At 34.8% G+C, this 27902-nt stretch overlaps 2 protein-coding genes and 2 non-coding genes across 10 annotated transcripts; all 4 read right to left on the bottom strand.

The window, feature by feature from the left end:
- On the bottom strand, window positions 1–73 carry TRNAF-GAA. Its single transcript has one exon. It is a non-coding gene; the product is annotated as a tRNA-Phe (tRNA).
- A 2819-nt stretch (window positions 74–2892) lies between these two features.
- On the bottom strand, window positions 2893–17647 carry LOC114177576 (magnesium transporter MRS2-4). Its single transcript, XM_028062982.1, has 5 exons — window positions 17454–17647; window positions 4985–5329; window positions 4364–4806; window positions 3922–4206; window positions 2893–3286 (listed from the first exon to the last, which is right to left on the bottom strand). Exons 1-5 carry the CDS (start codon window positions 17455–17457, stop codon window positions 3008–3010), a joined length of 1356 nt encoding a protein of 451 aa, XP_027918783.1. The 5' UTR covers window positions 17458–17647; the 3' UTR covers window positions 2893–3007.
- LOC114177575 (pentatricopeptide repeat-containing protein At3g24000, mitochondrial) lies at window positions 12728–18335 on the bottom strand. Of its 7 annotated transcripts, none has more exons than XM_028062974.1 (6): window positions 17875–18334; window positions 15222–17289; window positions 14942–15106; window positions 14652–14746; window positions 13689–14553; window positions 12728–13324 (listed from the first exon to the last, which is right to left on the bottom strand). In XM_028062974.1, the coding sequence occupies exons 1-2, from the start codon at window positions 18221–18223 to the stop codon at window positions 15374–15376; spliced, it is 2265 nt and encodes a 754-aa protein (XP_027918775.1). In that variant the 5' UTR covers window positions 18224–18334; the 3' UTR covers window positions 12728–13324; window positions 13689–14553; window positions 14652–14746; window positions 14942–15106; window positions 15222–15373. The 7 variants fall into 7 exon arrangements, with proteins under 7 accessions (XP_027918775.1, XP_027918776.1, XP_027918779.1 ...); XM_028062977.1 differs by lacking the exon at window positions 12728–13324 and having other exon boundaries at window positions 13724–13962; window positions 14221–14553; XM_028062976.1 differs by lacking the exon at window positions 12728–13324 and having other exon boundaries at window positions 13747–13962; window positions 14187–14553.
- Window positions 18336–20305: 1970 nt separating this feature from the next.
- Window positions 20306–20379, bottom strand: TRNAR-UCG. Its single transcript has one exon. It is a non-coding gene; the product is annotated as a tRNA-Arg (tRNA).
- Between the last annotated feature and the right edge of the window lie 7523 nt (window positions 20380–27902).

The following is a 27902-nucleotide window of genomic DNA, read 5'->3' as shown; positions in this document are numbered from 1 at the left end:
TGCGGTGAACGTGGATCGAACACGTGACCTTCAGATCTTCAGTCTGACGCTCTCCCAACTGAGCTATCCCCGCAAGTTGAAAGTGTTAACTACTAAAAAGTATATAAAGAAAATGGATTTGTGGCCAAATTATTATGTTTATTAAAATGAAATTTAATTAAAAACTTATTTAAAAAATGGTGGAAGGAAATAAAATATTTTCAATTATTTATTTTTATATATAAATCCCTAATTTTATTTTTGTAATTCCAAATCGAAATTATTGAAGGAAATAAAGAAATAAAATTATTTTTAATCGGTGTGCACATGAATGTGTATGCTTTTTTTCTAATGCTAAACAATGTCACTAAAAAAGTTTCAATTTTAGAGAACTAAGTATAGATGACAGTTGAACTAATGATTTGAAGTCACTTCCAAAGTGTAGTAAGTTGAATTGTTAAGTATATCCTGCGATAATCTTGGAGGTGAGTTGCTAAATTTCTTGGGTAATTTATCTACCAAACTTAGTAAAATATACATTGGGGCAATCATATATTAGGAAAAATTCTTGCTGAATTGGGAAGTTTAATATGAGTGTGAGTAACTAATCATTACTATGATCTAAAGCAAAACAATCTCCTTCTTGATATGAAATGATTACTCATGTGACTTTTTGGAATAGAATATCTTCTCTCAAACATTTGTGATATCACTTTTAAGAAAATAATATATCTATAGCTTTGAGATTCTTGTGTTTGAAAATGATCAAGATTTGTGTAATTTTGTGGAAGATTTATTTTCCGATAATCTTATACAAATTTAGACACATCACTTTTACCCAAAAATGATGAAAGAAACAATAATAGAAGAAAAAAAAACATCCAAATCTTACTCCAACAACTGAAAAGTTTTTAATTTCAAGGTTTAAGATTGGACTTGCTTATTCAATCGAACACTCACATGAAATAAATAAATATAAAAAATTACTTAATTTTTTTTATGTTAATAGATAACAAATGTAAACTGTGAAACTAGTTTTATTACCTTTCAATAACAATTTTTTTTTTATTATATGTCCATTCTTTAGTATAATTTTTTTTTGGATTATATCATATATTTATATACGAATACCCATTTTAGTTTTTTAAGAACATGATGTTAATGATGAATAAATATTAAGGAAGATCTCCATTGAACATTAAGATAACCAAAGAGTTATCTAGATGTCAAAGTTCTCTTTCAAGAATTCACAAGAAAAAGAAAGATTCAATTGAGCAAAGACCAAAATGAAAAGCTAAAAAGATGAGCATAACTAAATGTAAACATGTATCATAAGAACCTAAATAAAAGGTAACATGGAGTAAAATATAAAAAATTACAAGGGTGAAGGGATTATGGAATTGCCGCCACTTGAGTCCTAGGCTCAAGATAAGACTAAGAGAAAATAACACTCTCAAGAGAGCTCTCACAAGAGTGGTCAAATATATGTATATACTCTCAAAATATTCAATTCTTTTACAAGTTTAAGAGACTTCCTTTTATAGGTGATAAAGGGGTCTTTTTGCAAAAGTACAAATCTAAGAACATTAAAGCAAATGTAAGAGAAATGCTTCTAGAAACTAGGTTATCTCTAAAGGAGACACCTTGGTATAGGACGTGACCTAGTTTGTCCATCAAGTCTCTCATAAGTCCCTTTGACCTTCTGGAAAGGAAGGTCAATTCCAAACTCTCCATATTCTTCAAAAGACACCACCACATGTGTGAAGATTTAAGCTCAAACCTTTCCTCCTCTCCAAGTAATGTTCTCTAAAATAGTCTTTGTCAATCTTACAAAACAAATAGAAGAGTCAATAAGTCAATTCAAATCAACAAGTTAACAAAATAAGTCAACATAAATATATGTTAAGTAAAGAGAAATAATAGATTAGAAATCTCCCTTCTTCTCATGCTTCATGCTCTCATGAAGAGTCCTCCTAAGAAAGTCCTCTATACTCTCATGAAGAGTCTTCCTAGGAAACTGATGTGTTTGTTGCACTGTATGACATACTCTAGCACAGTTATCCACCCATTTGGATGCATAAATAAACCTTCTAGAAACATATATGGTATATTTTTATTTCCCATGTTCTATCATATTTTGATGCGATTGATGCTTTCCAAACAAATATATGTTCACCATAGTAAATTTTTATCTCGTTTTTATATTTTTTAGGATTATTAAACTGTCTTTAATATTAAGGGGCTAATGGGATAGAATTTTTCATAACTTTGGTTTATGAATCGTGAAATTCACATAGGTACAAAAAATTCCATCGAATATACAAATTAATGAGTATAAAACACAGTAGTTTGGCCATAACAAAAAACAGAACTGCTACAGTATAAATTGACACAGGGACTGCATGTGTCAGATATCCAATCACATTTCTGAGTTCGAGTCTTAGGTAAGACGAGTCGTGATTTCAATGCTCAAATATCAAAGTAACAAAGGAAGAAATATTTCAACCATCTGTTCCAAGACTTCTCAATCTGTCTAAAAGGGCAGCACTTGTAATTTGTGAAAATAGCACTTTTCAAGGAGCCACAGACTGAACAAACAATTTGATCAAGTGATTTTAGATCAGGGTATGCATCAATTCAAGCGTGGCTGAAAATGATAAAGTATATGAACATTAAGGATATAAAATTCCACGTTCTACTCACTTTTTATCTTATCTATCCATTATCTATCAATTTGTACGATGTGACTCACTATTCATACATTAAAGCCACACAATGTTCCTTTTCCGTATGCACTCATGCACACACACACGGACCACAAAAAAGAGGCCAACACAAATATCCTATGCACGCGCACGACACTACTGTTTGAAAATGAAAAATGGTGAGTGGTATCAGATATGAACCACAAGATGCTAAGAGAAAAATATCCTACACATAAACTATTGAAATTATTGTAAGAAACCGAGATACATTCGTGTCTGTTCTTCAGATCAGACGCCCTTCTTCGGATACATTTCACCACAGTTTATGATCCCAGCAACTTTTTCCATCTTGCATATGCTAAAATAAGCAAGAAAAGGAATACAGAAGCTGCAGACGAGATCCAAACAAAGGGCCAAAATATTCCATCTATATTATACAATTTACAAGGAATGTTCATACCAAATGTACCCGCAACCAAAGTATCAATAGCAATAGCAAATGATGCAATAGTCAATGTCAACTGCAGCTGAATAAGTTCATTTCGATGGTTATCGAGTTGGATGTTGACATAGTCTTCAGTGTCGTCAATGTACTCCCTTACCTGCAAATCAGTAGCCTTAAAAAAGTAAGACTTGTACTACTTAACAATTAATTGAAAAAGCATCACGGTTCCAGTCAAATTATTTGACATTCAAGAAAAAGCAACCAAATTCAGCTAACATTCCAAGTAAATAAATGCTCCCTAGAACTCAAAATTCTTGTAAACAAGAATAGGAAATCAACAGTAGGTCACAACCACTTGTTTGCAGATCAGCCAGACAGACAATAATATATTTCCTAAATCCAGAAATGAAACAATGTTGGACAAAACTACCAGTACCACTATCTTACAGAGGGCAAGCATAAATTAATTTATGGAACCTGGGAATCCTGAAGGATAAGCTTCCAGGAGGGAAAAAATGAAACTAGAAAACAGTCGAGCTTCCCTCCATCCTCAAAACAAGAGATAGCAAAAAAATGCAATATTATATCTCTTCTAACGTATCACAAGACACAACTAAGCTTGTGAGGAAGATTAATGCATGCAAATGAAACATATGAATTTCATCATCTAAAAGCCCAAGATCACAGTACAAACGACACAGAAAAATAGTAGAACAAAGCAAATATGGAAGTTTCAATATTCAAAATTTGACAGACATGATTTGACCACAATCTGGTTGTTAGAACACTTACAGATAATATCTTGTTACGAGTTCCATCTAACTGCATGAAATATGCATCAAGCAACATCTCCAAGTCCTCCACATCATTATCATCCCCATAATGGCTGGCCGCAAGACTTTCACTTCTGGTAGAACCAAGGCGTCGAACAGAACGGGCGGAATTAGGAAGGTTATTTGAGGTTGTGGCACCCAATTGAGCCTCCTCAAACTGTTGATTCAGCAGCCACTTCCTTGTCAAATATAGTTGTGCCATATCTTCGTTGTCATCTAACAAATGTTCAATTTCATCCCGTACCTGCAAAAGAGGGTCATGCACTTTCTAAGTATGATATCTCAAAGATGATGGAATCCATCATCACATACCAGGTAATTCTCCAATCTCAATTTCCACATCCATGTATAGGTACCAATAACCAGATGAAGAACCATATGGTACTACTCATGCAACATACCTTCTGCACTCGTGCCAGCAACCGTGTGAGATTACTCTTCAAACTCCTCACATGTTCAAGATTTTTGGTACTAACATTCCTAGCCAATTCGTCCAACACAGGATAAGCACCTCTCTCAAGGTCGGCTACACTGGAGTCCAGATAAGTACATACAGCCTCCAAAGCAATCTCCAGAACTTGAAACTCGAACGGAAGTTCAGATTGCAAACCTTCAGCCGTCTCCGGCGTAGGCAACCATTGCCTGCCATTAGAACCCTGCAATTCACCTTCCTGCTCCTCCACGGCGCCGAGAAGTTTCGGTGGACTCTTGCCCGGAAGCTGCTGCCGGAGTTGCTCAACAAAGGGAAGAACCTCCTGCCGAAGAGGATCAAGCAGTAACACTTCTTCGGCCGTCACTATAGCCTTTATAAACTCCAAATTAACCACCATTGCTTTCTCTCTAGCTGCAATAATAAAAATTAAAAACACATTTGATTCCATTAACTACTCTTCATTCCAAATCACAGTCATAACAGCATCCAAAACAAACACAATTCCAGACATGCGATTCTTATAAACCCTACTTTTAAGAACACGATGAAATTCATAACTGAGAATCGAAAAGAAAGGGAATTCAATTACCGAGGATGTTCGAGGAGTGGGAGAAGACGGGGCCAAGGATTCTCAGGTCTCGAGCGGGAATCGCGGCGTGGTGGATGATGGTGTTCTTCTCCCACTCCACGAGCTCGGACCCGCCAGACCGGTCGAACCTCATCCAGAGCCGAGCGCTGCCGGTCTTCTTCTTCACCTTGGTCAACGTGCCGGCACCTGCGCCTGCGACGAGGCGGTTGTTTGCGGCTCCATCCGGCGAAGTGGTGATCCCAGCGGCGTAGGGAGGCTGTGGCGGGGACCGGCGAGGGGGTGGCGCTGTGGTCTTCTTGGTGCGGCGGCGAGAGACGGAGCGGCGGAAGGAGAAAGAAGACTTACCCATTATAGTTGTAATCGGTGATAATTTGGGATTGGAATTAATATTATGAGTGTTTTATGATTATGATTATTACTATTGTTTAAACTGAATGAATTAAAAACATGAGAGAGTGAAGGTAGGTTTTGATGATGACGATGATGATGATGCTGTCGCCGCCGTCCTTCACCGTCTCCGGTTTCGTCTTCCATAAAGGAGACAATCCTCCGCCGCACACTCTGTCTCTGTGTCCCGAATACCCTTTTATTTCCCCAAACACCCACACGCAAATCCCAACCAATAATTCATTAAACTTTAGGTTAATTGCATTTTAATTTCTCTCGCATTCCACCTTCTCTTTATTTCTAATTCTTTTACTGCTATGGCCATTCACATTTCTATTATATTAAAATTAAAATTATATAATTTTATAAAAATGTTATTAAAAATTATTGAAACAATACATCATATATATAATAACTTCGCAGAAATGATATTACAATAATATACGTAACAATTATTTTTAAGTATAAAGAAGTGTTAAAAAAATCATCTATATTTATTCAACTAATAACTAGTTAGAATAGTTGTTTTTTTTTTTTAATTTTATAACTATTTTTTATGTAATCATAGTTTATATCCAGGTTAAATATGTTTTTAGTTTCAATTAAATTTGAAATTAGTCCCTTTTTAAAATTTTTGATCAATTTAGTATTTAATATTTAAAAGTGTGTGAATTTAATCCTTTCAACCCGATTTTGTTAAGTTTATTTAACGTTTTAAGCGTATTTTATGATAATATTTAAATTATTTACATCTTTTAACCCATTGTCACTTGAATGCTAAACTCAAATATTATCATAAAATGTGTTTGAAACTTCAAATAAATCTAACAAAATTTGATTAAAAGGATTAAATTCACATATTTCTAAAAATGAAAGACTAAATTGATAAAATATTTTAATGAAGGACTAATTCAAAATTTTAATATAAGAGACTAAAAATATATTAGCGATCTTATCCTTTTATTTAATAAATTTTGTTTTATCTATATCTGTATGTATTGTATCGTAAAGCATTCTGTCTACGATGTCGTTTCTTTTATCTGTTTTATTTTTAAGTTTTACTCTTTATATACTAATAAATATCTTTCACTATAATAATTGAGTTTTTAAATTGTATTAAGTCGCGTTTGATGTTAGTAATATAACAACTCGTTTGAATCAGTATCACTGGTAAGATTAGTCTCCCTTTTAGTAACATGTTGAAAACCTATTATAAGATAAAAAATATATATACTACTCCAATTTTAAAATATATATCTGCTTAATATTCGTACCTTTTATTTTTTTTAGATTTATATTTACAGTAAAACTAGATATAAATATAAAAACAAGTTAAACTTAATTATAAATTTGATCATTATTTATTTTTGTTGTATTAAAATTATTTCTTTTAAAATTCATTCAAATATTTAATATTTAGGAGGATTGTGATATCATTTTATTAAAAATATAGTGAAGGTTAATATTGATAAAGAGTTTTAAATAACATATAAATATTTTCAATAATGATAAAGATTTTTGGATTTATAACATAACCAATGTGACATTAATATAATAAAATTTAAATTGTTATGAAAAAGAATAAATCATTCTTAATAACTTATGTTTAAAAAAGGAAATTATAATGAATTATTGTATATATGTGGAGCAGATGAGTACGGTTATTTAATTGTTAATTTATACAAATGGATAAATCAGTTAACCTAATTATATATTTTCTTTATTTGAAATAAATGTTGAATATAAAAATATTAACATTAGTTTGGATCAATACCTATATGTGAGAAAGTCAATAAATAGGCTTGATTGAATTAAATAGAATTTGTATAGTATGAAATAAAACTAGTTTGTGGTTGATGGCTTGAATTCTTGTGCCGAAGACTTTTTAATGACATAAATTGAAAATATTTTAGGATACTCATTATCCCTTTTGATATCAGATAACTTTGTATGATTCTTTTTGCTTCTAATATTTTTTGATTGAAGATCAGAGATTATTTGTGGTGAATTATATTATGACTAATAATGTTCCTTGTTAAATAATTTTGTATACAATGTGGACATGAGATGTTTGTAACATGGATAATCTTGATAGATACATTTTTAAACAGTATTGAGATATATAATCTTTAACTAATTTATTTCACAATTTCATATACTTGTTTTGTATTATTCAAACTAAATCGTGATTGTAACTTTTTTGTCTCACTCAACCGGACACTCAATCGGACATTAGTCAAACTTACATTAGATTAACCATCAAGTTTCTAAGGTATTCCCTGCTTTAGACTGTTTTTTTATGTGGGTGATTATTGTGTAGAGGTGATAGGAAGAGATGAACCTGAAGAATATTTGTATTCTTTTCATTAGATTTAAAAGCGAAGCACAACGATGATTTGAGAGATCTATGATTTTATCTCATCCCTTTGGCATGTAGAGATTAGAGAGTGATTGAACTGATTTTACAGTATTGCCTTCATTATTGATGGTGTTGTAGAATCGAGTCTTGCATAGTGGATCAACATATCTTTTTTTTTGGAATCGGATCTATTTTTGTGGATAACCACATCTCTTTACGCAGTTCTTCAATGGAACCTATTAACTTTTTGTTGGATTTGATTCCAACTCTTTCAAGCCTTCCTTTGAACTAGTTCTGTTTTTTGTGGAATCTATTCCATTCCATTCACTTTTTTTGGTACCATTCTAACTCTGTCAAGCCATGCATTCCAACTCTATTTTCAATTAATAAATATTTATAATATTTTTAGACTTAATTACTATTTTAGTCCTCTAATTTGTTAGCAAATTTCAAAATGGTCTTTCTATTATTCAGAGTCTCAATTTAGTCCTCAAGTTTTCAAAGGTGACTCAATTTAGTCCTCTCCGTTTAATTTAAACAAACGTCGTTCAAACAGTAGTGAGGTGGCACAATTGTACTGATATGTGTCAACGTTTTTAAGAGGCAAAAGCAATTGACGTGGCATATGTTGACGATGTTTAACTTTGTTTAGAAATGGGAATCATGAAACCCTAAATTTTTACTAGCATCATAAGTTCATTCTTCTCCTCCGCTACGTTGCTGCAGAACATTGTTCTAATTAATTTGGCCCCTATTTTGTTGTTAAGAGAGATGTCCGAAGCCAACTCTTGTAAGTCTTGCTCATGTTCACACAATGAAATTCGTGGTGTGTATTTTCTTAGTGGTGGGTGGAAGGGGTTGGGTGTGTCTCTCATTTGTCAATGTGGAGAGGTTGCTGTAATGAGAACTGCCAGAACAAGTAGGAATGCTGGGAAGAAATTTTGGGGTTGTCCAAATTTCAAGGTTAGCTTGTTGAGTTTTATTTTTCGATTATTTGTAATTCGTGATTGTGAATAATGTAATTTTTGTTGTGCTTGATTTGATGAACAAAGAGGAAATGAAGGTTCTGTTGGCTGTAATTATTTCAAGTGGTGTGGAGTAGATGATGTTGATGATAGAGCTGGTGTTATCATCACACAGAGGAGAAAGATTGTTAGTTTAGAGAAAAGTAATAAGTTGTATGAGAAATGGATAAAGAGGTTAATAGGAATTGTTTGTGTTCTTGTTGTAGTCAATGTATTCTTAGTTTCAGTAGTGATCAAAAGCCCCTAAATTGTTGTGAAGGGGTTGTTTGTAGTATGTTTTGTTCTGGTATGGTGTGATGTTGTATACTGCACCAAAGCTGTTTTTGGTTTTGATATGATATATAAAGTTCCAAAATTAGTGAATTCTGTGATTTGCCTTTTATATATGAACATGTTTATTTATATGTTTTTGTTGGCTATTACACAGTGGAAATGAATCAGACAGAAAAATATTTGAATTAAACAAGGAAACTTACGATATATTTATATCAACCACAATAAGTTTCTCCAAAATAGAACATCATAGTTTCTCCAAAATACCACAATAAGTGGTGCTCCAAAAATCATCAAGTGTTGTTTCTCCAAAATACAACCATAAGAAACTAAATACACCAGATTCAGATTATATGTTGTCCACTAACAAAATACAAAAATACAAATAACATCAAATTTTCATGGTTTCCAAACACGGTCTCGCCTATGTTTAAGCTTTGGCCTTATATTTGGTCTGCCACGTGATGGTGGAATTGGTGTTGCAGTGGGATGTGCTGGAAGTTGTGGAATTGACTCTTGGGTAGTCTTTGCATGAGTTGAAGTTGAACCTTGTGTACAAATCACGGCTGGTCACACATTTCCACCTACATCAGAAATGGATGTTTGGGTTCCAAGGACAAATTGAGCAGAAATAGGTGGCTAGGTTGGAGGCACATATTGAGCAGAAGTAGATGGCTGGGATGGAGGCACAAATTGTTGACTGGAAATATTTTGGCCTTCATCAGCAGTTGGTCCCTGGTTTGGAGGCACAACTTGTTGACTGGAAATATTTTGCCCTTCATCAGTAGTTGGTCCCTGGTTTGGAGGCACAGATTATTCATCAGAAGTAGCTATTGGTTGTGGAGATGGTGGAACTTGTGGGCAAGTGGTTCTATTGTGTCCAAGTTGCTTACATGTTGAGCATTTCTTCCTTATCCCCCCTCTTCTAACTTGGGTGTCATCTTTCTTCATCTCAGATGCTTGTAATCTTCATTTCTTCTTAGGTCGTCCAGGCAATATATGCTTTAGTGGAGGCAACACATCAGGGAAAGGAGTGATTTCCCAGACATCTTGGCCGTTTACAGGATATATGATTGAGCAATATATTTCTTCATATGAGGACTTGGTAAACCAGTGTGCTACATATGGATCTACACTCAGATTTAAGAATTTCATTGCAGCCAGGGAATGTGAGCATGGATGCCAGTAATACCCCATTTCCTGCAGCTACATTCCATGTTGTCTACATTAACCACAAACTTCTCACCAATAGTAGACACATGTCTGACCTCAAAAAGCTTGTCTGCTGACCAACTATATTCATTAAAAAAGTACACAGATTATTAAACCAGTCACAGTCTTGAATATATAAAACAATCCAATCAAATGTGAGCAGTACCTGGGAACCCAATATTTTGTTAACTACAGCTCCTTATCTAGTCTATCACGAATCCTAGGGCATATTGAACCTTCGAAGGAACTTACCTTCAACCTATTACTTGCCCATCTATTCATCATGTACAACCTTATGTCTTCAAGCATGGTAATTATTGGCTTACTCCTTGCGTCCACAATCACGCTGTTGAATGCCTCTGACATGTTGTTAACTAGTGTATCACACTTGACATTAGTATTGAACCTTGATCTTGACCAATACTTATTAAATTTGCAGCATGTCAGCATATTGTTACTAGTAGCTATTGTAGTATATAAACCATCACTTTCTTCATGTATGAAATCAGTGGAGGAACCATCTTCAATTTGAACCTCTTCCACATTCTGTGTTTTAGGCAGGACCTGCGAGACACCACTCTGAGGTTGTACATGTGATTCACCCACATTCTGAATTTCAACCTCAACAGTTTCAGGCTGCACCTGTTTTGCTGCCTCACACTGCACCTCTTCTAAAACATCTGCCTCACACTGCACATCACCCTCATTTACTAATACTTGTGCCTCGCACTACACCTTAACCTCACCAATTACGGGTTCAACTTCTTCTGCATCAGTACACTGCACTTCAACCTCATTGTAAACAAATTTGCCTCACTCTCAACCTCAACCTCATTTCGTAAATCCTCTACGGGTTCAGCCTCAGTGTCATTCTCCACACCAGTATTGTCTTCACCATTATCCCCAGCTGGATAATATTCCAACATATGTACCTCTTCTGCTACACATACTGAGTGAATGGCATACATATGGACTTCACCACGCTGCTTCACGATTTGGACCATACACAGTGCACCAACATCATCAACAAAATGATGCAACCTTTCCTCCAACATTGGACAACCTCCTACTGAATAACACAGATCCTTGACATTAATATAACCCATTTCTCTCAATATAGAAAGCACCTCGAAGTAAGACCACTTGTCTTCATCACACCATAATTCGCTTCTTTGGCCATTAACGTACTTGATTCCCCCCTCATTCACGAAAAATCCTCCATGGTGAATAACCACTTGAAACTTGCCATCTTCCATCATAAAAAAGTGGGTACTGCTTGTAAACCTGTGAAATTACCAGATACCCATAACAATATACATTTATTACAACATATACCACCGACAAACCGACAGGATACACAAACCCCGTTAAAGGGGGACCACAAACTACACATTAATGTCAAAATGGTGGGACAACACCGAAACATCAAAAAAATTAAACAAATCTTCAATAAAAACCGACAATCAAGCGTCCAAATCAAAACCCTATACCCAAAACCCACCAACTGAAAACCCTATACCCAAAATACACAAAACCCTAAAACGCAAGCTATAAATTTCGAAGCACAACTCACCTGGAATATGCTCCACGATTTCGATTACAGATGATAACCCCAAGAACGAAATTGGTGTTGCTTCCAATTCCTCACACCAACGCAAAGCCTCGACAGATTTTTTCACCTTTGATCCCAATTCCAATATGAGTAACCCTAATTTCATTTCCCCCAATTCACCTTCCACATAAGTCTAACGGGCCACGTAATTCGAAGTGAGCCAGAGTAAAACAGCCACGTCACTGTTCCGTTATTGATTTTTGACGCTGTTAACTTTGAGGACTAAATTAAGTCACTTTTGAAAACTTGAGGACTAAATTGAGATTCTGAATAATAGAAGGACCATTTTGAAATTTGCTAACAAATTAGAGGACTGAAACAATAATTAAGCCATATTTTTATTTATGATAATAATATACGAACAACTAATTATAACTTATTTAAATATCATTTTATTATACTTTTGTAAAACCAAGGACAATTAGGTCATTTTACATTTTTATCTATTAAATTTAATATTCTTTAGTCACATCAATAAAAAATCTTTCATAAACTTTCACAAAAATTACTCTCAAATCCACTATACTATCATCTCCAAATTCATAAAAAAGAACAACATAAATATCACATTCTAATCAACCTAAATTAATCTTCTTCCTTTCCCTCAAATCACCACCCATATAAGAACACACTCTTAAAACGTGAAACTCAATCATAATTATCTTTAAAATGTTTCTTGAAGAATAGAAAAAAAAAATATTTAAATTATATTTGACCTTGTCTTTTAAATAATTGGACTCTTAAACAATGGAACGTGGAACCATTGGATGTATCGAAACACGACTAATGTTACTTATTTGGCCTTAGACTGAGAGATAATATTTGCGTTTCAAAGAAGTCTGCAACTTGGCTTGCACATATTGCACCGCAGGCAAAACAAAAAAATCACAATGAATTAAGAGTTATAACTTCCATAAAAAAAAAAAAAAAACTCACTCCTTTTATGATCAGTGATAATATTTGAACAAAAAACCTATCCCATGATACTCGTCTATGATTAGGAGATACTGATAATACCGATTGGTATCTCTGACTCTGATTTCCCTCTTAACCACTAATGAAACAAATTTTATTGCTAAGTGGCAATCACCACAAACCCTAATATTCTTCATACTGCGTATAATTGATCCAGGGGGAGTATTCAGAAGGGCAAATGAAAGAGCCAGGTTCTCACTATGATACTGTAAATTTAATTCCTTCTCATGTTGGTCTACAAACAGAAGCACATGACTAGTGTCAGGAACATAGCCAATCTCCTTAATTTTTTGATTTAGCTCCTCCCACAATTTAGGGATCTTATCTTTCTGTGGATAGGCAAGATCATAGCCACAAACACATGAGCAAAATTTTCAATCTCAACCCAACTACATGTTGGTTCCTTCTTCGGTCCACTATCTTTCATTATCTTTCTGACTTTTGTAACGTCCTCCCAACAAATATATTTGAACCCAGAAAACTCACAGCTCCTGCTCCTGTACATTAAATGAAAAATTATAACCCAATTCAGGATAAATGCACACACGGATTTATGTTGAAAAAGAGGAAGAAATGAGGTTTATTCAGAGCTATAAGGTTGGTTTAGTTATAAAAATTGAAAGAGAGGATGAGAAAAGTCGTGTGTTCAACTTCCCCACTAATAACAACTATCTCCCATTAATAAAAACTAACAACTAACATTTGTGTTCAACTTCCCCACTAATAACAACTATCTCCCATTAATAAAAACTAACAACTAACATTTGACCACGAAAAAAAGATGAGGTTTATTCAGCAGATAATATTATATCCCCATCACATATAAACAGGGTGAAAACCGAAATGAAACTGAAGACTTACCGCATAGAATTCCTAATCCAAGAGAAAACATCAGAGTGTAACCAAAATAGAAGCTGGTCTGGAAGAAACCTGACATCTTCGTCTTCATATAGTAGTAGTATATTGAGTACAAATACACATAAACAGCTGTTGAGGCAGCTGAAAAGAAAGAAGTCCATTGCCAGTGGTAGTTCTCAGCATTTAACAAAAAGTATGTCCCCACAATTGTCACACAAACTGTAACGATGATAAGAATTAGAAAGACTAGCAGCATATAGCCATACACATAGTACATCTGCATGCCAGAGGAGGAAAAAATATATAAGCCCATGTGCAGATGTTCCATAGCTTCAACTGAAATATACGCATATTTTACTTTTAAAGACCAGTTTCAACAATTATTTTCCTTGATATTCCTTTGCTCTGATGACGCATGGAAAACTACTATATCCGATTCAAAACCAATAAGTAAAAAAGAAACTTATCACTAAAACAAGTCATAGTAGTGGCTTGATTAACCATGTAATTCCAGAAGGAAGTGAATACAAAATACATTTCAATAAATATGCTTCCAAAGGGTAGCAGTCCTCCCATTAGAGAAACCACAGAGGGTGTGAGGTACCACTTCTTTTCAGGAATGGGATGAGGAATACACGACAGGGATTATTCAAAACACCACTCCAGTTTCTTCCAACAATTGTGCCAAGAAGTGCTAGAGGGAACGAGATAAAAGCCAAAATGACAAATACAATCACTATTGTGCCAAATGGAATTGCCGCTAGAGACCCATAGAATATAGCAATGGTGTTTAAGATAAATCCAATTCCAAAGCACAAGAATGGGAACAGAGAAGCTGTAAGGATCATGGATTTAATCCAGCTTTTACCTAACAAACAGACAAAAATAATTACATAATAACTCAAATCCAAAAGAAGAAATCTCAGACAGCCACCCAAACATGCACAAATTAAAGAAGGTTCTTACCGCCATTCCGTGAGTACATCCCCCCACTCACATAACCAGAAATAAAAGATGTAAGAGCATGATACACAATGAAAGTAGTGACTATTGCTCCTCGCCTGACAAGCAACAAAGGAAACTTACATGACAATCAACAAAGAGCAAGGAACAAACAACAAATTGTTCCAACTAGTATGAAGTAGAAATAGTTGAATACGCAACCACTGCCACAGACTTATTGCATATACACTTAGGATACCATTGAATTCATTGTTCAGATTTAAGTTTCAGTCAGTTGAAGGTTATGCACATACCCATCATACAATCCCAACAATAGCCAACAAGACGACAAGAAGAACCAGCAATGCCAGCTGAGCACCTGTGCCAACAACAGCTGAAAGAATAACTAAGTTGCGAGGAGGCCGAAAAACATCACCATGGACAAGTTTCCAGCCAGATTCTTCACTAACATCTCTCTCCTGCCATCATGGAAGAAATGACCAAATATTCAACAATTACAACCACGATAGCTTCTAGAGGAAGAAAGCATTCATATTCCGCAAATAATTAAATATAAAAGTCTTGAAACCACACCAGGCCTTCCAAATCATCATCTTCCCGAGCATATTTTGCATAGTCATTTCTCAGAGTTCGCATCAAGATCATTGACACCAATCCAGTAAGAAAGATAACCATCATGAAAGAGTTAAAAATGGAGAACCAACGAATCTACGGAAAAATTAGCACTACCAGTAGTCCCCACAAGAGCAAGATCCATCACGAATATGATGAAACCGATTGGTATCTCTGACTATGATTTCCCTCTTAACCACCAATGACACATATTTTAATGCTGAGTGGCAATCACCACAAACCCTAATATTCTTCATAATGCGTATAGTAGATCCAGGAGGAGTATTAAGAAGGGCAAATGCAAGAGCCAGTTTCTCACTATGATACTGCAAATTTAATTCCTTTTCTTGTTGGTCTACAAACAGAAGTACATGACTAGTGTCAGGAACATAGCCAATCTCCTTAATTTTCTGATTTAGCTCCTCCCACAGTTTGTGGATCTTATCTTTCTGTGGATGGGCAAGGTCATTTGCCACAAACACATGAACAGAATTTTCAATCTCAACCCAGCTACAAGCTGGTTCCTTCTTCAGTCCACTATCTTTCATTATTTTTCTGACTTTTGCAACGTCCTCCCACCTCCCAGCAGAGGCATAAATATTGGCGAGTAACGTATGTGTCCCTGGATAAGAAGGATCAAGCTCAAAAACCCTCTGGGCAGCATATGCGCCCATTTCGGTGTTTTTATGCATCTTGCAAGCACCAAGCAAAGCACCCCAGATAGCAACAGTGGGCTCAATTGGCATTTCTTCTATGAAACTCTTTGCCTGATCAAGAAGACCAGCTCGACCAAGAAGATCAACAATTGTAGCGTAGTGTGAGACTTCTGGTTCAATATTGTACTTTTTCATCAATCCAAAATAATGTTTACCCTCATCCAAAAGTCTAGCACGGCTACATGCAGTAAGAACAGAGAGGAATGTTATATCATTGGGTACAATCCCAAACCTTATCATTTCTTCAAAATGCTGCACTGCTTCCTTCCCAAGCCCATGTTGGGCATACCCTATCAGCATGGAATTGCAAGAAACAACATCAACTTTTACCAACTTGCCAAAAACCTTCTCTGCATCCCAAATGCTGCCCGACTTTGCATACATGTGAAGTAGGGTGTTCCCCACATAACCAACCAACTTCCTACCCGATTTCATCAAATGCGCATGAAGCCATTTCCCTTGCTCCAAACACCCCATACTCGAACAAGAACCCAAAAGGGCCGAATAAGTAAACTCAGTTGGCATATAACCTTCCCTTTGCATCCTCACAAACATAGCCAAAGCCTCCTCTCCTTCACCCTTCCTAGCATAACCCGTTATCAAAGCATTCCAAGAAACCTCATTCTTGCAACCCAACTCATCAAAAACCAACCTTGCCTCCCCCAAGTAGCCACACCTAGCATACATATCCACGAGGGAACTCCCCACAAACACATTAGAGTTACATCCAAACTTCAAACAACAAGCATGGATCTGCTTCCCATAACCATAACTTGCTATAAATCCACAACATTTCACCAAGCTCGACAATGTGAACTCATTCGGCTTTGCACCATCCCGGAGCATCTCGGGAAACAACACAAGCGCATCATTGGCGCTTTCATTCTGAGCATAGCCAGTGATCATGGAGGTCCAAGTGACCATATCCCTGCACGGCATTTCATCAAACACGCGGCGGGCGTCTTCCAAACTGCCACACCTCGCGTACATGAAGAGAACAGAGTTCTGAATAACGAGGTCATTTTTGAACTCGGAATTAAGAATGTGGAAATGCACTAGTTTTCCTTCTTTGAGCTTCCCCAACTGGGTGCACCTCTTTAGCAACGTGTTATACAAGCTTCTGTCCGGTTTGAGCGAACCGCACTGGATGAGGTCCAGAACGTGAAGACCGAATTTGGAGTTGTTCAGACTCCGTCTCAGAATGTTCCTGTCGTCTATAACGCGTGATGAAATGTCTGAATCTGAGAGCGTTGCTGGAACCGCAGATTGCCAAAGTGTGCGACACGAACCCAAATGTCGTTTTATACATTTATCTGCAATTGGAAAGAAAAATCATCACACCGTGGATAAACTATAAAATGGAGCAACATTTGAAAAAACAAAGTTTCACATTTGATCATCCCTTCCTCAAATTCCTGTTTCTAGTTCGGACCAAAACTCATTAACATTTGAAACTTAAAATAAATAGGACAAGGACCCATTATAGTTGTAATCGGTGATAATTTGGGATTGGAATTAATATTATGAGTGTTTTATGATTATTATTATTACTATTGTTTAAACTGAATGAATTAAAAACATGAGAGAGTGAAGGTAGGTTTTGATGATGACGATGATGATGATGCTGTCGCCGCCGTCCTTCACCGTCTCCGGTTTCGCCTTCCATAAGGGAGACAATCCTCCAATGTACACTGTCTCTCTGCCCCGAATACCCTTTTATTTCCCCAAACACCCACACGCAAATCCCAACTAATAATTGTAAAGCATTCATTCCTAATCACAGTCATAACAGCATCCAAAACAAACACAATTCCAGACATGCGATTCTTATAAACCCTACTTTTAAGAACACGATGAAATTCATAACTGAGAATCGAACAGAAAGGGAATTCAATTACCGAGGATGTTCGAGGAGTGGGAGAAGACGGGGCCAAGGATTCTCAGGTCTCGAGCGGGAATCGCGGCGTGGTGGATGATAGTGTTCTTCTCCCACACCACGAGCTCGGACCCGCCAGACCAGTCGAACCTCATCCAGAGCCGAGCGCTGCCGGTCTTCTTCTTCACCTTGGTCAACGTGCCGGCACCTGCGCCTGCGACGAGGCGGTTGTTTGCGGCTCCATCCGGTGAAGTGGTGATCCCAGCGGCGTAGGGAGGCTGTGGCGGGGACCGGCGAGGGGGTGGCGCTGTGGTCTTCTTGATGCGGCGGCGAGAGACGGAGAGGCGGAAGGAGAAAGAGGACTTAGCCATTCCATTATAGTTGTAATGCCGCACACTCTGTCTCTGTGCTCCGAATTTATTTTCCCAAACACCACACGCAAATCCCAACCTATAATTCCTTAAACTTAGGTTAACTGCATTTTAATTTCTCTGGCATTCCACTTTCTCTTTATTTCTAATTCTTTCACTGCTATGGATATTCACATTTCTATTATATCTATAACAATATATAAAGGGAATTTTCCTTTTTATGTCCACATTTCAAAATACCAATTTTACCCTTTAAATATAATAATTTATTAAATTTTTAAAAATTGATCGTTATTCTTACAAATTTTTTATAAATTCGGCTATCTATGCTTCTTCTTTTCTTCTTTATTTATCAATGGTTATTCTTTCATTTGTTCTGATATATTTCACTTTATTTTTAATAAACATAATTTTAGTTTATATAACAACTTAATAATATTACAATATTATCACCTACTAATATAATATCACACATATTTAGAAAATCATACACACAGGCACAATAACACCTATTTATGCTAGTTAAAATTAAGAGGATCTCGTTAACCAATTTCTTAAGAACACCGATTAAAGATAGTTAATATATACGAAATTTTATAAAAATATATAATTAAGTGTGATATTAATTAAAATCTGACCTAATAATTATTAATATAATTTTATTTTAATTAAAAGATAAAAAGACCCGTACATATGTATTTAATATTTTATTTAATATTTATTAATAAAAGTAATAAAATAATAAAATAAATGTATTTTAATGTTTAAATATAATTGAATATAAAAAAGTTAAAATTAACAGAAAAATCAGAAAAAAAAATAGTGTTGAACATTTAAAATTAAAAAAAAACAATTAAAGTATTATTTTTGAGTAGAAACTTTAAAAATTTCAAAGTCCTAATTGTATCAAAAACATATTGTCTAAAAATTAAAAGAATATTTTTGTCTTTAAAAAAAATGTAATATGCATTTATACTATTTTAATTAATGTATTTAATTATTTCAGTTTTTAATATAAAAATTATAGTACCAATGCACATCAATGATTTCTTAACCGGTATCTTTAGGACACTAGTTAGCATTTTCCAAATTAAAATTATATAATCTTAAAAGTATATCAAATTTTATAAATATGATATTAAAAATTATTGAAACAATACATTATATATATACGCACATAACTTCGTAGAAATGATATTGCAATAATATATGTAATAATTATTTTTAAGTACAAAGAAGTTATTCATTCGAAATAAATAAATAAATACACTTTTTTATTTATTAAAAAATTGGAATTACTAATGACAAAAAAAAAAGTCAAAAAAGGCATATCTCTTTAATAACTAGTTAGAATAGTTTTTTTATTTTTATTTTTATCTATTTTTTACGCAATCATAATTTATACTATTATTAACAGTCTATTAACTAGTTAGTATTTTCTTTTTCGCACTTTTTACTATGTTATCCTCTTATTTAAAAATTTTCTCACGTTTTTACTATCTTGTCCTTTTATTTAATAAATGTTTTTTTTATCTATATCTATATTGTAAAGCATTCTTTCTACGGTGTCTTTTCTTTTATCTATTTTATTTCTTAAATTTTACTCTATATATTCTAATAACTATTTTTCATTATAATAATTGAGTTTTTAAATTATATTACTTCGCGTTTGATGTTAATAATATAAAAACTCGTTTGAATCACTGTTACTGTTAAGATTAGTCTCTCTTTTAGTAACATGTTGAAAACCTATTACAAGACAAAAAATATATACTATTCTCATTTTAAAATATATATCTGCTTAATATTCGTACCCTTTGTTTTTTCAGATTTATATTTACTGTGAAACTAGATATAAATATAAAAATAAGTTAAACTTAATTATAAATTTAATCATTTTTTATTTTTGTTGAATTAAAGTTATTTCTTTTAAAATTTATTCAATTATTTAATATTTTAGGAGGATTGTGATATTATTTTATTAAAAAATAAAAAATTGGGAAGGTTAATATTTTAAAGTTAAAGTAATATTAAAAGAGATATAATGTAAAAATAAAAAATAAAAATAAAAAAAATTTAAAGCGACCACAGTGGGAGTCGAACCCACGACCTTCTGATCCGAAGTCAGACGCGCTAATCCACTGCGCTATGCGGTCACGTTTGAGATCTAAAGGCGACTTATATTATTATATTATAATATTTAATTATTATTTTTGAATTTAGTTAATAATCGATTAAATAATGGTGGATGATTGAAATTGAAAAAAGACAGGAAAATCTCAATATTATTACGTCTAATCATGAAAATAATTCATTTTATTTCATTTCTATCATTTTGTTGATTGGAGGATAATAAATTCCAAACGATTTGATTTGAAGTTTTTTGTTTTCATTCATAGATATGTTCCTTATATTTTGAGTTATTTTGACATTTGAATTGCACTCTGGTCATAAGTTTAAACATAAACATTTAATATCCTATCTATGATGTTTAAATTAACTTCATAGCATAGGTTGAAAAGTGGTTTGGCTAGACTAAAACATTTAAGTTGTCAAATTTTATTGTTGGGAGTTATAGTTTGTAAAAGTGACAAAAAGAAAAAACATAAATTCATTAAGAGCCTCAATACAAAATAAATTATGCTATACAGACATATTTCTACATTAACTTTCTTTTACTTTTAATCGTTTACATTAACATTGTTAAGAAATTTCAATAATTTCACGATATTATTAAACCATTTGAGAGACATCTGTATTAAGTATTAACCATTAGCGTCGTAAATAACTACATTTATTTAAAAAAGTTAGGCTAAAATACTCTCTTGGTCCATGTTTTCGCTGGAAAATCTCAAATAGGTTCATAGATTTTTTTTAATCTCAAATTGGTCCATAATTCTGCAAAATTGATTCAATTAAGCCCAATTCGTTAACGGCGTTAAGTTGAGTAACGATTTTTTGTATAACACTGTACACGTTTCAATGGATGGCTGATGTGCATTTATTATTTAATTTGAACAGTACAAGGTGGAAAATAAAATATGAATTGAACAGAAATGTTTTTGATGGTCGTCGTTTTGTTTATTAATTTGGTAAGTATAACGTCGTTTTGAGTTGATTTTAAAATTAGGGATTAAGAGAAAAAAGGATTGCGAGTAGGGTTTGGGATTGCGACGAGGGATTGGGAAGGCAAGGCGGAGGAACGCAAGGCGAAGGAAGGCGCTTTCAACGTTGATTTCAATCTCCAGGCTTTATCGTGACGACATTGTTGAGCGAAGGTCATCTACATTGAAGGTTAGAAGTTGGATTTGGGAATTTTGTTTGTTATTTTCGTTGATTGGGGTTTAGGGTTTTTTCGACTTCGATTTTTTAGTTTGCTTTATTTTCATGGATGGAAGTGTGGGAGTGTTGTGTGATTGGGGTTTAAGGAGTTTCATTTTCCATTTTGTGCGTGGGTCTGTGGTCCCCCATTTGCTTTGAGCAATGTAGTTTATATTATTTGTGGTCCCCCATATTAATTTGTCGGTTTGACGGTGGTATGGACGGTAATATGTGTATCCTTTTGTGGGCATTTTAGTTTCAGGTTGGATGTCTGAAGATCGTTTCGAAGTGGTGGTCCACCACTGTGGGCATTTTGTCAGTGATGGGAAGCTACGGTATGACGGTGGGGAAAGGGTGTCGTGGTTCTGTGATCTTGATACGTGGAGCTATTTCGAGATTCTGCATGAAGTACGAGAATTGGGACATCTTAATCCCAAAGAGTTGTGGTACTCTGTTGGAGGAGAGTCAGTGCTAGATGATAGGTTGGTGCAACTAGTTGATGACAAAGGCGCTATGCATATGGCCACCATATCTATGATAAATGGTGTTGTTCATCTTTATGTGGTGCACAAGATGACTGAACCTGAGGTTATTAACATGATCGAAGGGGGTGTGGTTGATAATGAAGGGGATAAAGAAGTGGATGGTGATACTGAAGTTGAAAAGGAGTTGGATGATGAAGTTAATGGACAAAAAGAGACAGATAAGGAGGATGTGGAGGTTTTTGATGCTGAAGTTGAAAAGGAGTTGGATGATGATGGAGAAAAAGAGACTGCTAAGGATGATGTGCAGGAGGATGTGCATGAGGATGTTCAGGAGGTTCATGCTGAAGTTGAAGAGAACTTACATGAGGCAGATGAGGTGGAGGTGGTTGAGATTTATGACGAAACCGAAGATAAGTCAGATGCAGATGGTGAGGATACAAGGAGTAATGTTGCTGCAGAGCAGTTTTGTGATGAAGGGCTTGTTGATGTTAGTGTTGAAGTTGACGAGGAAGTTGAGCCATGGGATGGTCACGTGGAATGTGAAGTTGGTTGTACTCCAAAAGATATTGGAGGAGCAGGTTCTTGCAGTCAACCACAGTGTAGTAATTCAAGTGAGGATGAGGTTGTAGGAGTAGGATCTGGTGATGAATTTTCAGATATTGAGTGGCACTCAGATGAATTCCTTACTGCAACCGACACTGATGAGGAAAACAATGATAAAGAGAGTTATGGAAGCTTTCCAACCTTCTCAATGCCAAAAAGTATGGACCAATACAAATGGGAAGTTGGTACCTATTTCACAGAGAAAAAGGAATTTACAGAAGCTATTCGAACATATGCATTGGCAAATGGAAAGAATTTAAGATTTGATAGAAATGACAGGAGTAGAGTTACTGTAAAATGTTTTGGTGCGGAGGGAAAGTGCAATTGGTATGCTTACTGTGCATATATGTCTGCAGTGAAGTCTTGGCAACTTAGGAAAATAATTGATGAGCATAACTGCAATAGAGATTTTAATGTGAAGTTAATGAATGCAAAATGGTTGAGTAAGAAGATGGAAAAGACTGTTAGAGAAAACCCGCATACGAAGGTCATGGATATCCGTGACAAGGTATCTAGGAAGTGGAATGTCAGTATATCTAGAAATATGGCTTTCAGAGCAAAAGCAATTGCAAGAGATGCTGTTGATGGTTCATTCACGGAGCAATATAGAAGAATATACGATTATGCACATGAACTTTTGAGAGGAAATCCAGGTTCCACAGTGAAGGTTAAAGTGGAAAACATTGATGGTGAAGTCATATTTAGTAGGTTTTATGCATGCCTAAAGGCATGCAAAGATAGTTTTGCCGCATGTAGGCCCATTATTGGAGTGGATGGCTACTTTTTGAAGGGCAAGTATGGTGGAGAGTTATTGACAGCAGTTGGACGAGATGGCAATGACCAAATTTTGCCAATAGCATATGCGGTTGTAGAAGTGGAGAACAAAGACTCATGGAGATGGTTCATGGAGCTTCTGATAAATGATTTGGGTGGGGATACAGTCGGTGCATCATGCACCTTTATATCAGATCAGCAGAAGGTAATATTATAAAAAATGCTACTTTATGTCAAATGTATGTTGATAACTAAAGTTTATGTACTTCACAGGGTCTGCTTCAAGCTATCCAAGAACTGCTTCCTGGAGTGGATCAGAGATATTGTGTCCGACATCTCTATGCGAATTTTCGAAAGCAATTTCTAGGAAAAAATCTCAAGCGTCTCATGTGGCTGGCAGCATATTCCACATATCCACAAGGTTGGGAGAAAGAAATGCTGAAAATTAAGGAGCTGAATGAGGACGCATTCAAATACTTAATAGCGATTCCCCCAAGGTAAGTCAAATATTCATTGTTAGTTAATTGATTTTAGTATTTCATGACTTCATTTTCTGTGTACTGGTATGTTAGGTTCTGGTCAAGATCACGCTTCACTATAAGACCTCAATGTGACACTGTTGTCAACAACATGTGTGAGTCATTCAATAGTGTGCTACTTCACACTCGGACCAAGCCCATCATAAGCATGTTAGAGGATATCCGAGTGTACATCATGAAGAAATGGGCCAGCAATAGAAAAAAAATTGCAGCTTATAAGGGGTCAATCATGCCAAAGATTCTGGATAGACTTAAACACGAATCAAAATTAGTGAGGCATTGGTTACCAAGGTACACTGACACTTTGATGCTTTTTTTTTTCCTTTTAAGTTGGTCCCCTGTCATTACAAAATATGTGTATTTTGTGGTTGTAATTAGGTGGGCAGGAGATAAGTTGTTTGAAGTTCGCCACACATCAGCACTTGGAGAGCAATTTGTGGTAAACATTGATAAAAGGGAGTGCACGTGCAGGAAATGGAGTGTCAGTGGAATCCCATGCTGTCACGCACTATGTGCAATCAAGTTTTTGAACATTAATGCAGAAGATTTCATTCCAGATTGCTTTAAAAAGTGTACTTATGAACAAACATATGCATCGATTGTTTACCCTATCAATGGTGAACAAGTGTGGGAAGTAACTTCTTATCCAAATGTCATGCCTCCAAAAAAACGTATCATGCCTGGAAGACCTAAGAAGAAGAGAAGATTGGAGCCATGGGAGTTAAAGAAAAATGATACACAAATGTCTAATGAAGGGTTTCGTAAGAGGTGTAGTGTATGTAGGGAACTTGGACACAACAGGAACTATTGTCCTATTCGACCACAGCAGACTGAATCACAACCTGCACCACAATCTGGCCCAACACCTAGTCCATCACAACCTGACCCAACTGGTGCTTCATCACAATCTGCACCACAATCTGGCCTAACACCTAGTCCATCACAACCTGGCCCAATTGGTGCTTCATCACAATCTGCACCACCACAATCTGGGCCAGCAGCAGGTACTCCACCGCAATGTGCTTCATCACAATCTGCTGCATCACAATCTGGGCCACCAACAGTTGCTCCACCACAATCTGCTTCATCAAATTCTGCTCCATCAAAATCTGGACCAGCAACAATTGCTCCACCAAAATCTGCTTCAACACATTCTGCTCCTCCACAATCTACTCCACCAAGCCAACAAACAGCAGGGCCACCAAATAGGCGCCCAACACGTGCAGTCCAACCAATGAGAACCAAGCTACAAGCAAGAAGGGGACGTGTTTGGAAGCCGTGAATTTGAAGGGGACGTCTTTAGAAGACATGTTTTGATAGTGTTGATCCCATTTTGATTTTCTGCATCTGTTGTAATGATCAAACCAATGCCATTACTCTGTGCTATTCTTTTTTTATTTTATGCGTGTGCTGTAATGGTCAAACGAATTGATGTTTTGTGGTTTTTTTGGCTCTGTTAAGAGCATGGCTCTGTTATGTATGTTTGCAATACATTTGTGATCAACACCTATATAAAAGTTTGATATTATGTTGTCAAATTCGGTCTGATATAGCAATTTCTTTATTCAATTATGATATGGTGTATAAGGCCAAAAGTTTGGGTCTGTTATAACAACACCAAAATTATGTGCTTAAAACAAACTTTCTCATTCAATACACAATCAAAGTTTTACAATGCATTATGGATTTTTCATCAACAACGAAAATAATATTACATTCAATACACAAACAAAACAAACCCCCCAAAATAACACCCTTATCCTATTTTCCAAATTCATGACAGATTTTTCTAAACTAAGAATTTTCATCCTTTGCCCGTACATTTCTTCCATATTCAGCACACTAAGATCCCTTTCTTCATTCTTCGTGACTGAACCAACAATTTCTTCATCTCCACTGAACCAACTAAAGTAATTGCAGCCAACCAATTGTTCAGAACCCCTCTGTCCAAAAACCATACACACAGTCGTCAAATATCTCCTGCTTAACTTAAACGAAAAAAATCAAAGTTCCATGGATCTTACCTTATACTTAGGACATCCCCAGAATTGTTTCCCCCTATTTTTAGGGGTTCTTGCAGTTCTCAAGACAGCTTTCTCACCACAATAGCAAACAACCATTGAACCCAACCTCTTTGACCCACCTCCATGACAAGAATCACTTCGATTTTGCACCCCCAACCCATTGCAGGAGCACGTCGACCATGAATGAGAAGAAGCCATAAACAAACTATTCTCTTCTCTCCTTTCAGTTCCTGCAACCCAAAATGCTAGGGCAAACTACTAGATGTTACTAAATAGGAGAAGACCACGTCATTTGCACTGCTTCTCATAATTAATTGACAGCAAAGCATGTACAAAACTCCAAGTCATCAGCAGTAAACGCCGTTTATGAAGAAATAATGGAATGGGCTTAATTGAATCAATTTTGCAGAATTATGGACCAATTTGAGATTAAAAAAAATCTATGGACCTATTTGAGATTTTCCAGCGAAAACATGGACCAAGGGAGTATTTTAGCCAAAAAGTTAATTATATTCGTATACGTCTGACTATGTGTGATGAGTGGATCCTATGATGCACAGATATAATATATCTATCGGATACGACATGTATCCAATATGCTGATACGTTTATTTTGAAAATAATAAGATATGATACGTTATATATTATTATCGAAAAGTGTACAATATTTTTTAAAAACATAATAAATATATTATTACGTGTCCATCCAAATTAAATCACAAGTATTAATATGTCAACATAAAAAATTATAAATTATTGTCATCATAAAAATATTGATTCTTTATATATTGGATACTTTATTAATAAGTATCAGTGAAATATCTTAAAGTATCATACACATATACTTGTAAAACACGGATACGTACCAAATTGAAGTATTAGTACGTCATAGGTGGACCCTATTTAGATAACTGTAACTATATGTTAACAATTATACTAACATTATTTAAGGAAAAAAGTTATAAAGAAAAAATACATTTGAATAAAAACATCCATATATCACTCCCACATACAAATTGATAATTGTATTAATGTATTCCTTGAAATTTTATAAAGATGTGTTTTTAAGTGAATGACAACTTTTTTAGGATATTTCGACTTGTTTTTAGAATTGTGATTATAGAATGATTTTTTTTATATGTTATATGTTACATAACTATTTGGGATACCTCGGTTAAAAAAGATAGCTTTTGTGAAGACATATATTTTGAAAAGTTTCTATATGTTTGTGAATGTGTTTCATTATAGCTAGGGAGGCTTCTTGGAAGAACATTTTGTTCCATCATAGTCGGAGAGACTGCTTGGAAGAGCTTCATGTTTCACCATTAACTGAGGAGACTATTTAGAAGAGCTTTATGTTCCACCATAGTCAGGGAGGTTGCTTGGAAATTATGTTTCATTTGACTGAGGAGGCTGCTCGGAAGACCGATGAGTGTGTGTAATATTTGTCATGTGTATTTGATTAATTATCTTTAGTTTTTAAATTATAAAAGCTTTGATTTTCTTAATTAGAAATAAGATGTATGAAAATGATATCGAGAAAGCTTTGGTTAGGAAAGACAAGGCTTTTAAGTTTGACAATTGTGATTCACATCTCTTTCTTAGGAGTTTACTTGGTAAACTCTCATATGTTTTATAATTTGTATTAATTATAGATTTTAGGAAACGAAAAATTGTGTTATCATATTTGTTGACTTTTAATATAATATCACATAACTTCTGAAATTTTAAAAAAATTATTATCAGATGAAGTTAATTACTATTAAACATTTCGATAACTTCGTCATAAAATTAATCATTCGAAACACATTTAACCTCTCATGTCACAATTGCTTGTTGATAATTATATAAATGCATTCATTTACTATTAACTATTTCTGAAACAAAAGGTAATCATCCTTTTCACCCCTTATCCTTTTTGTTCAGTTTACCT

Source organism: Vigna unguiculata, chromosome 3, assembly GCF_004118075.2.
Source record: "Vigna unguiculata cultivar IT97K-499-35 chromosome 3, ASM411807v1, whole genome shotgun sequence".
NCBI lineage: Eukaryota > Viridiplantae > Streptophyta > Magnoliopsida > Fabales > Fabaceae > Vigna > Vigna unguiculata.
Note: the sequence above shows the minus strand (reverse complement) of the source record. Positions and strands in the feature narration are given on the sequence as shown.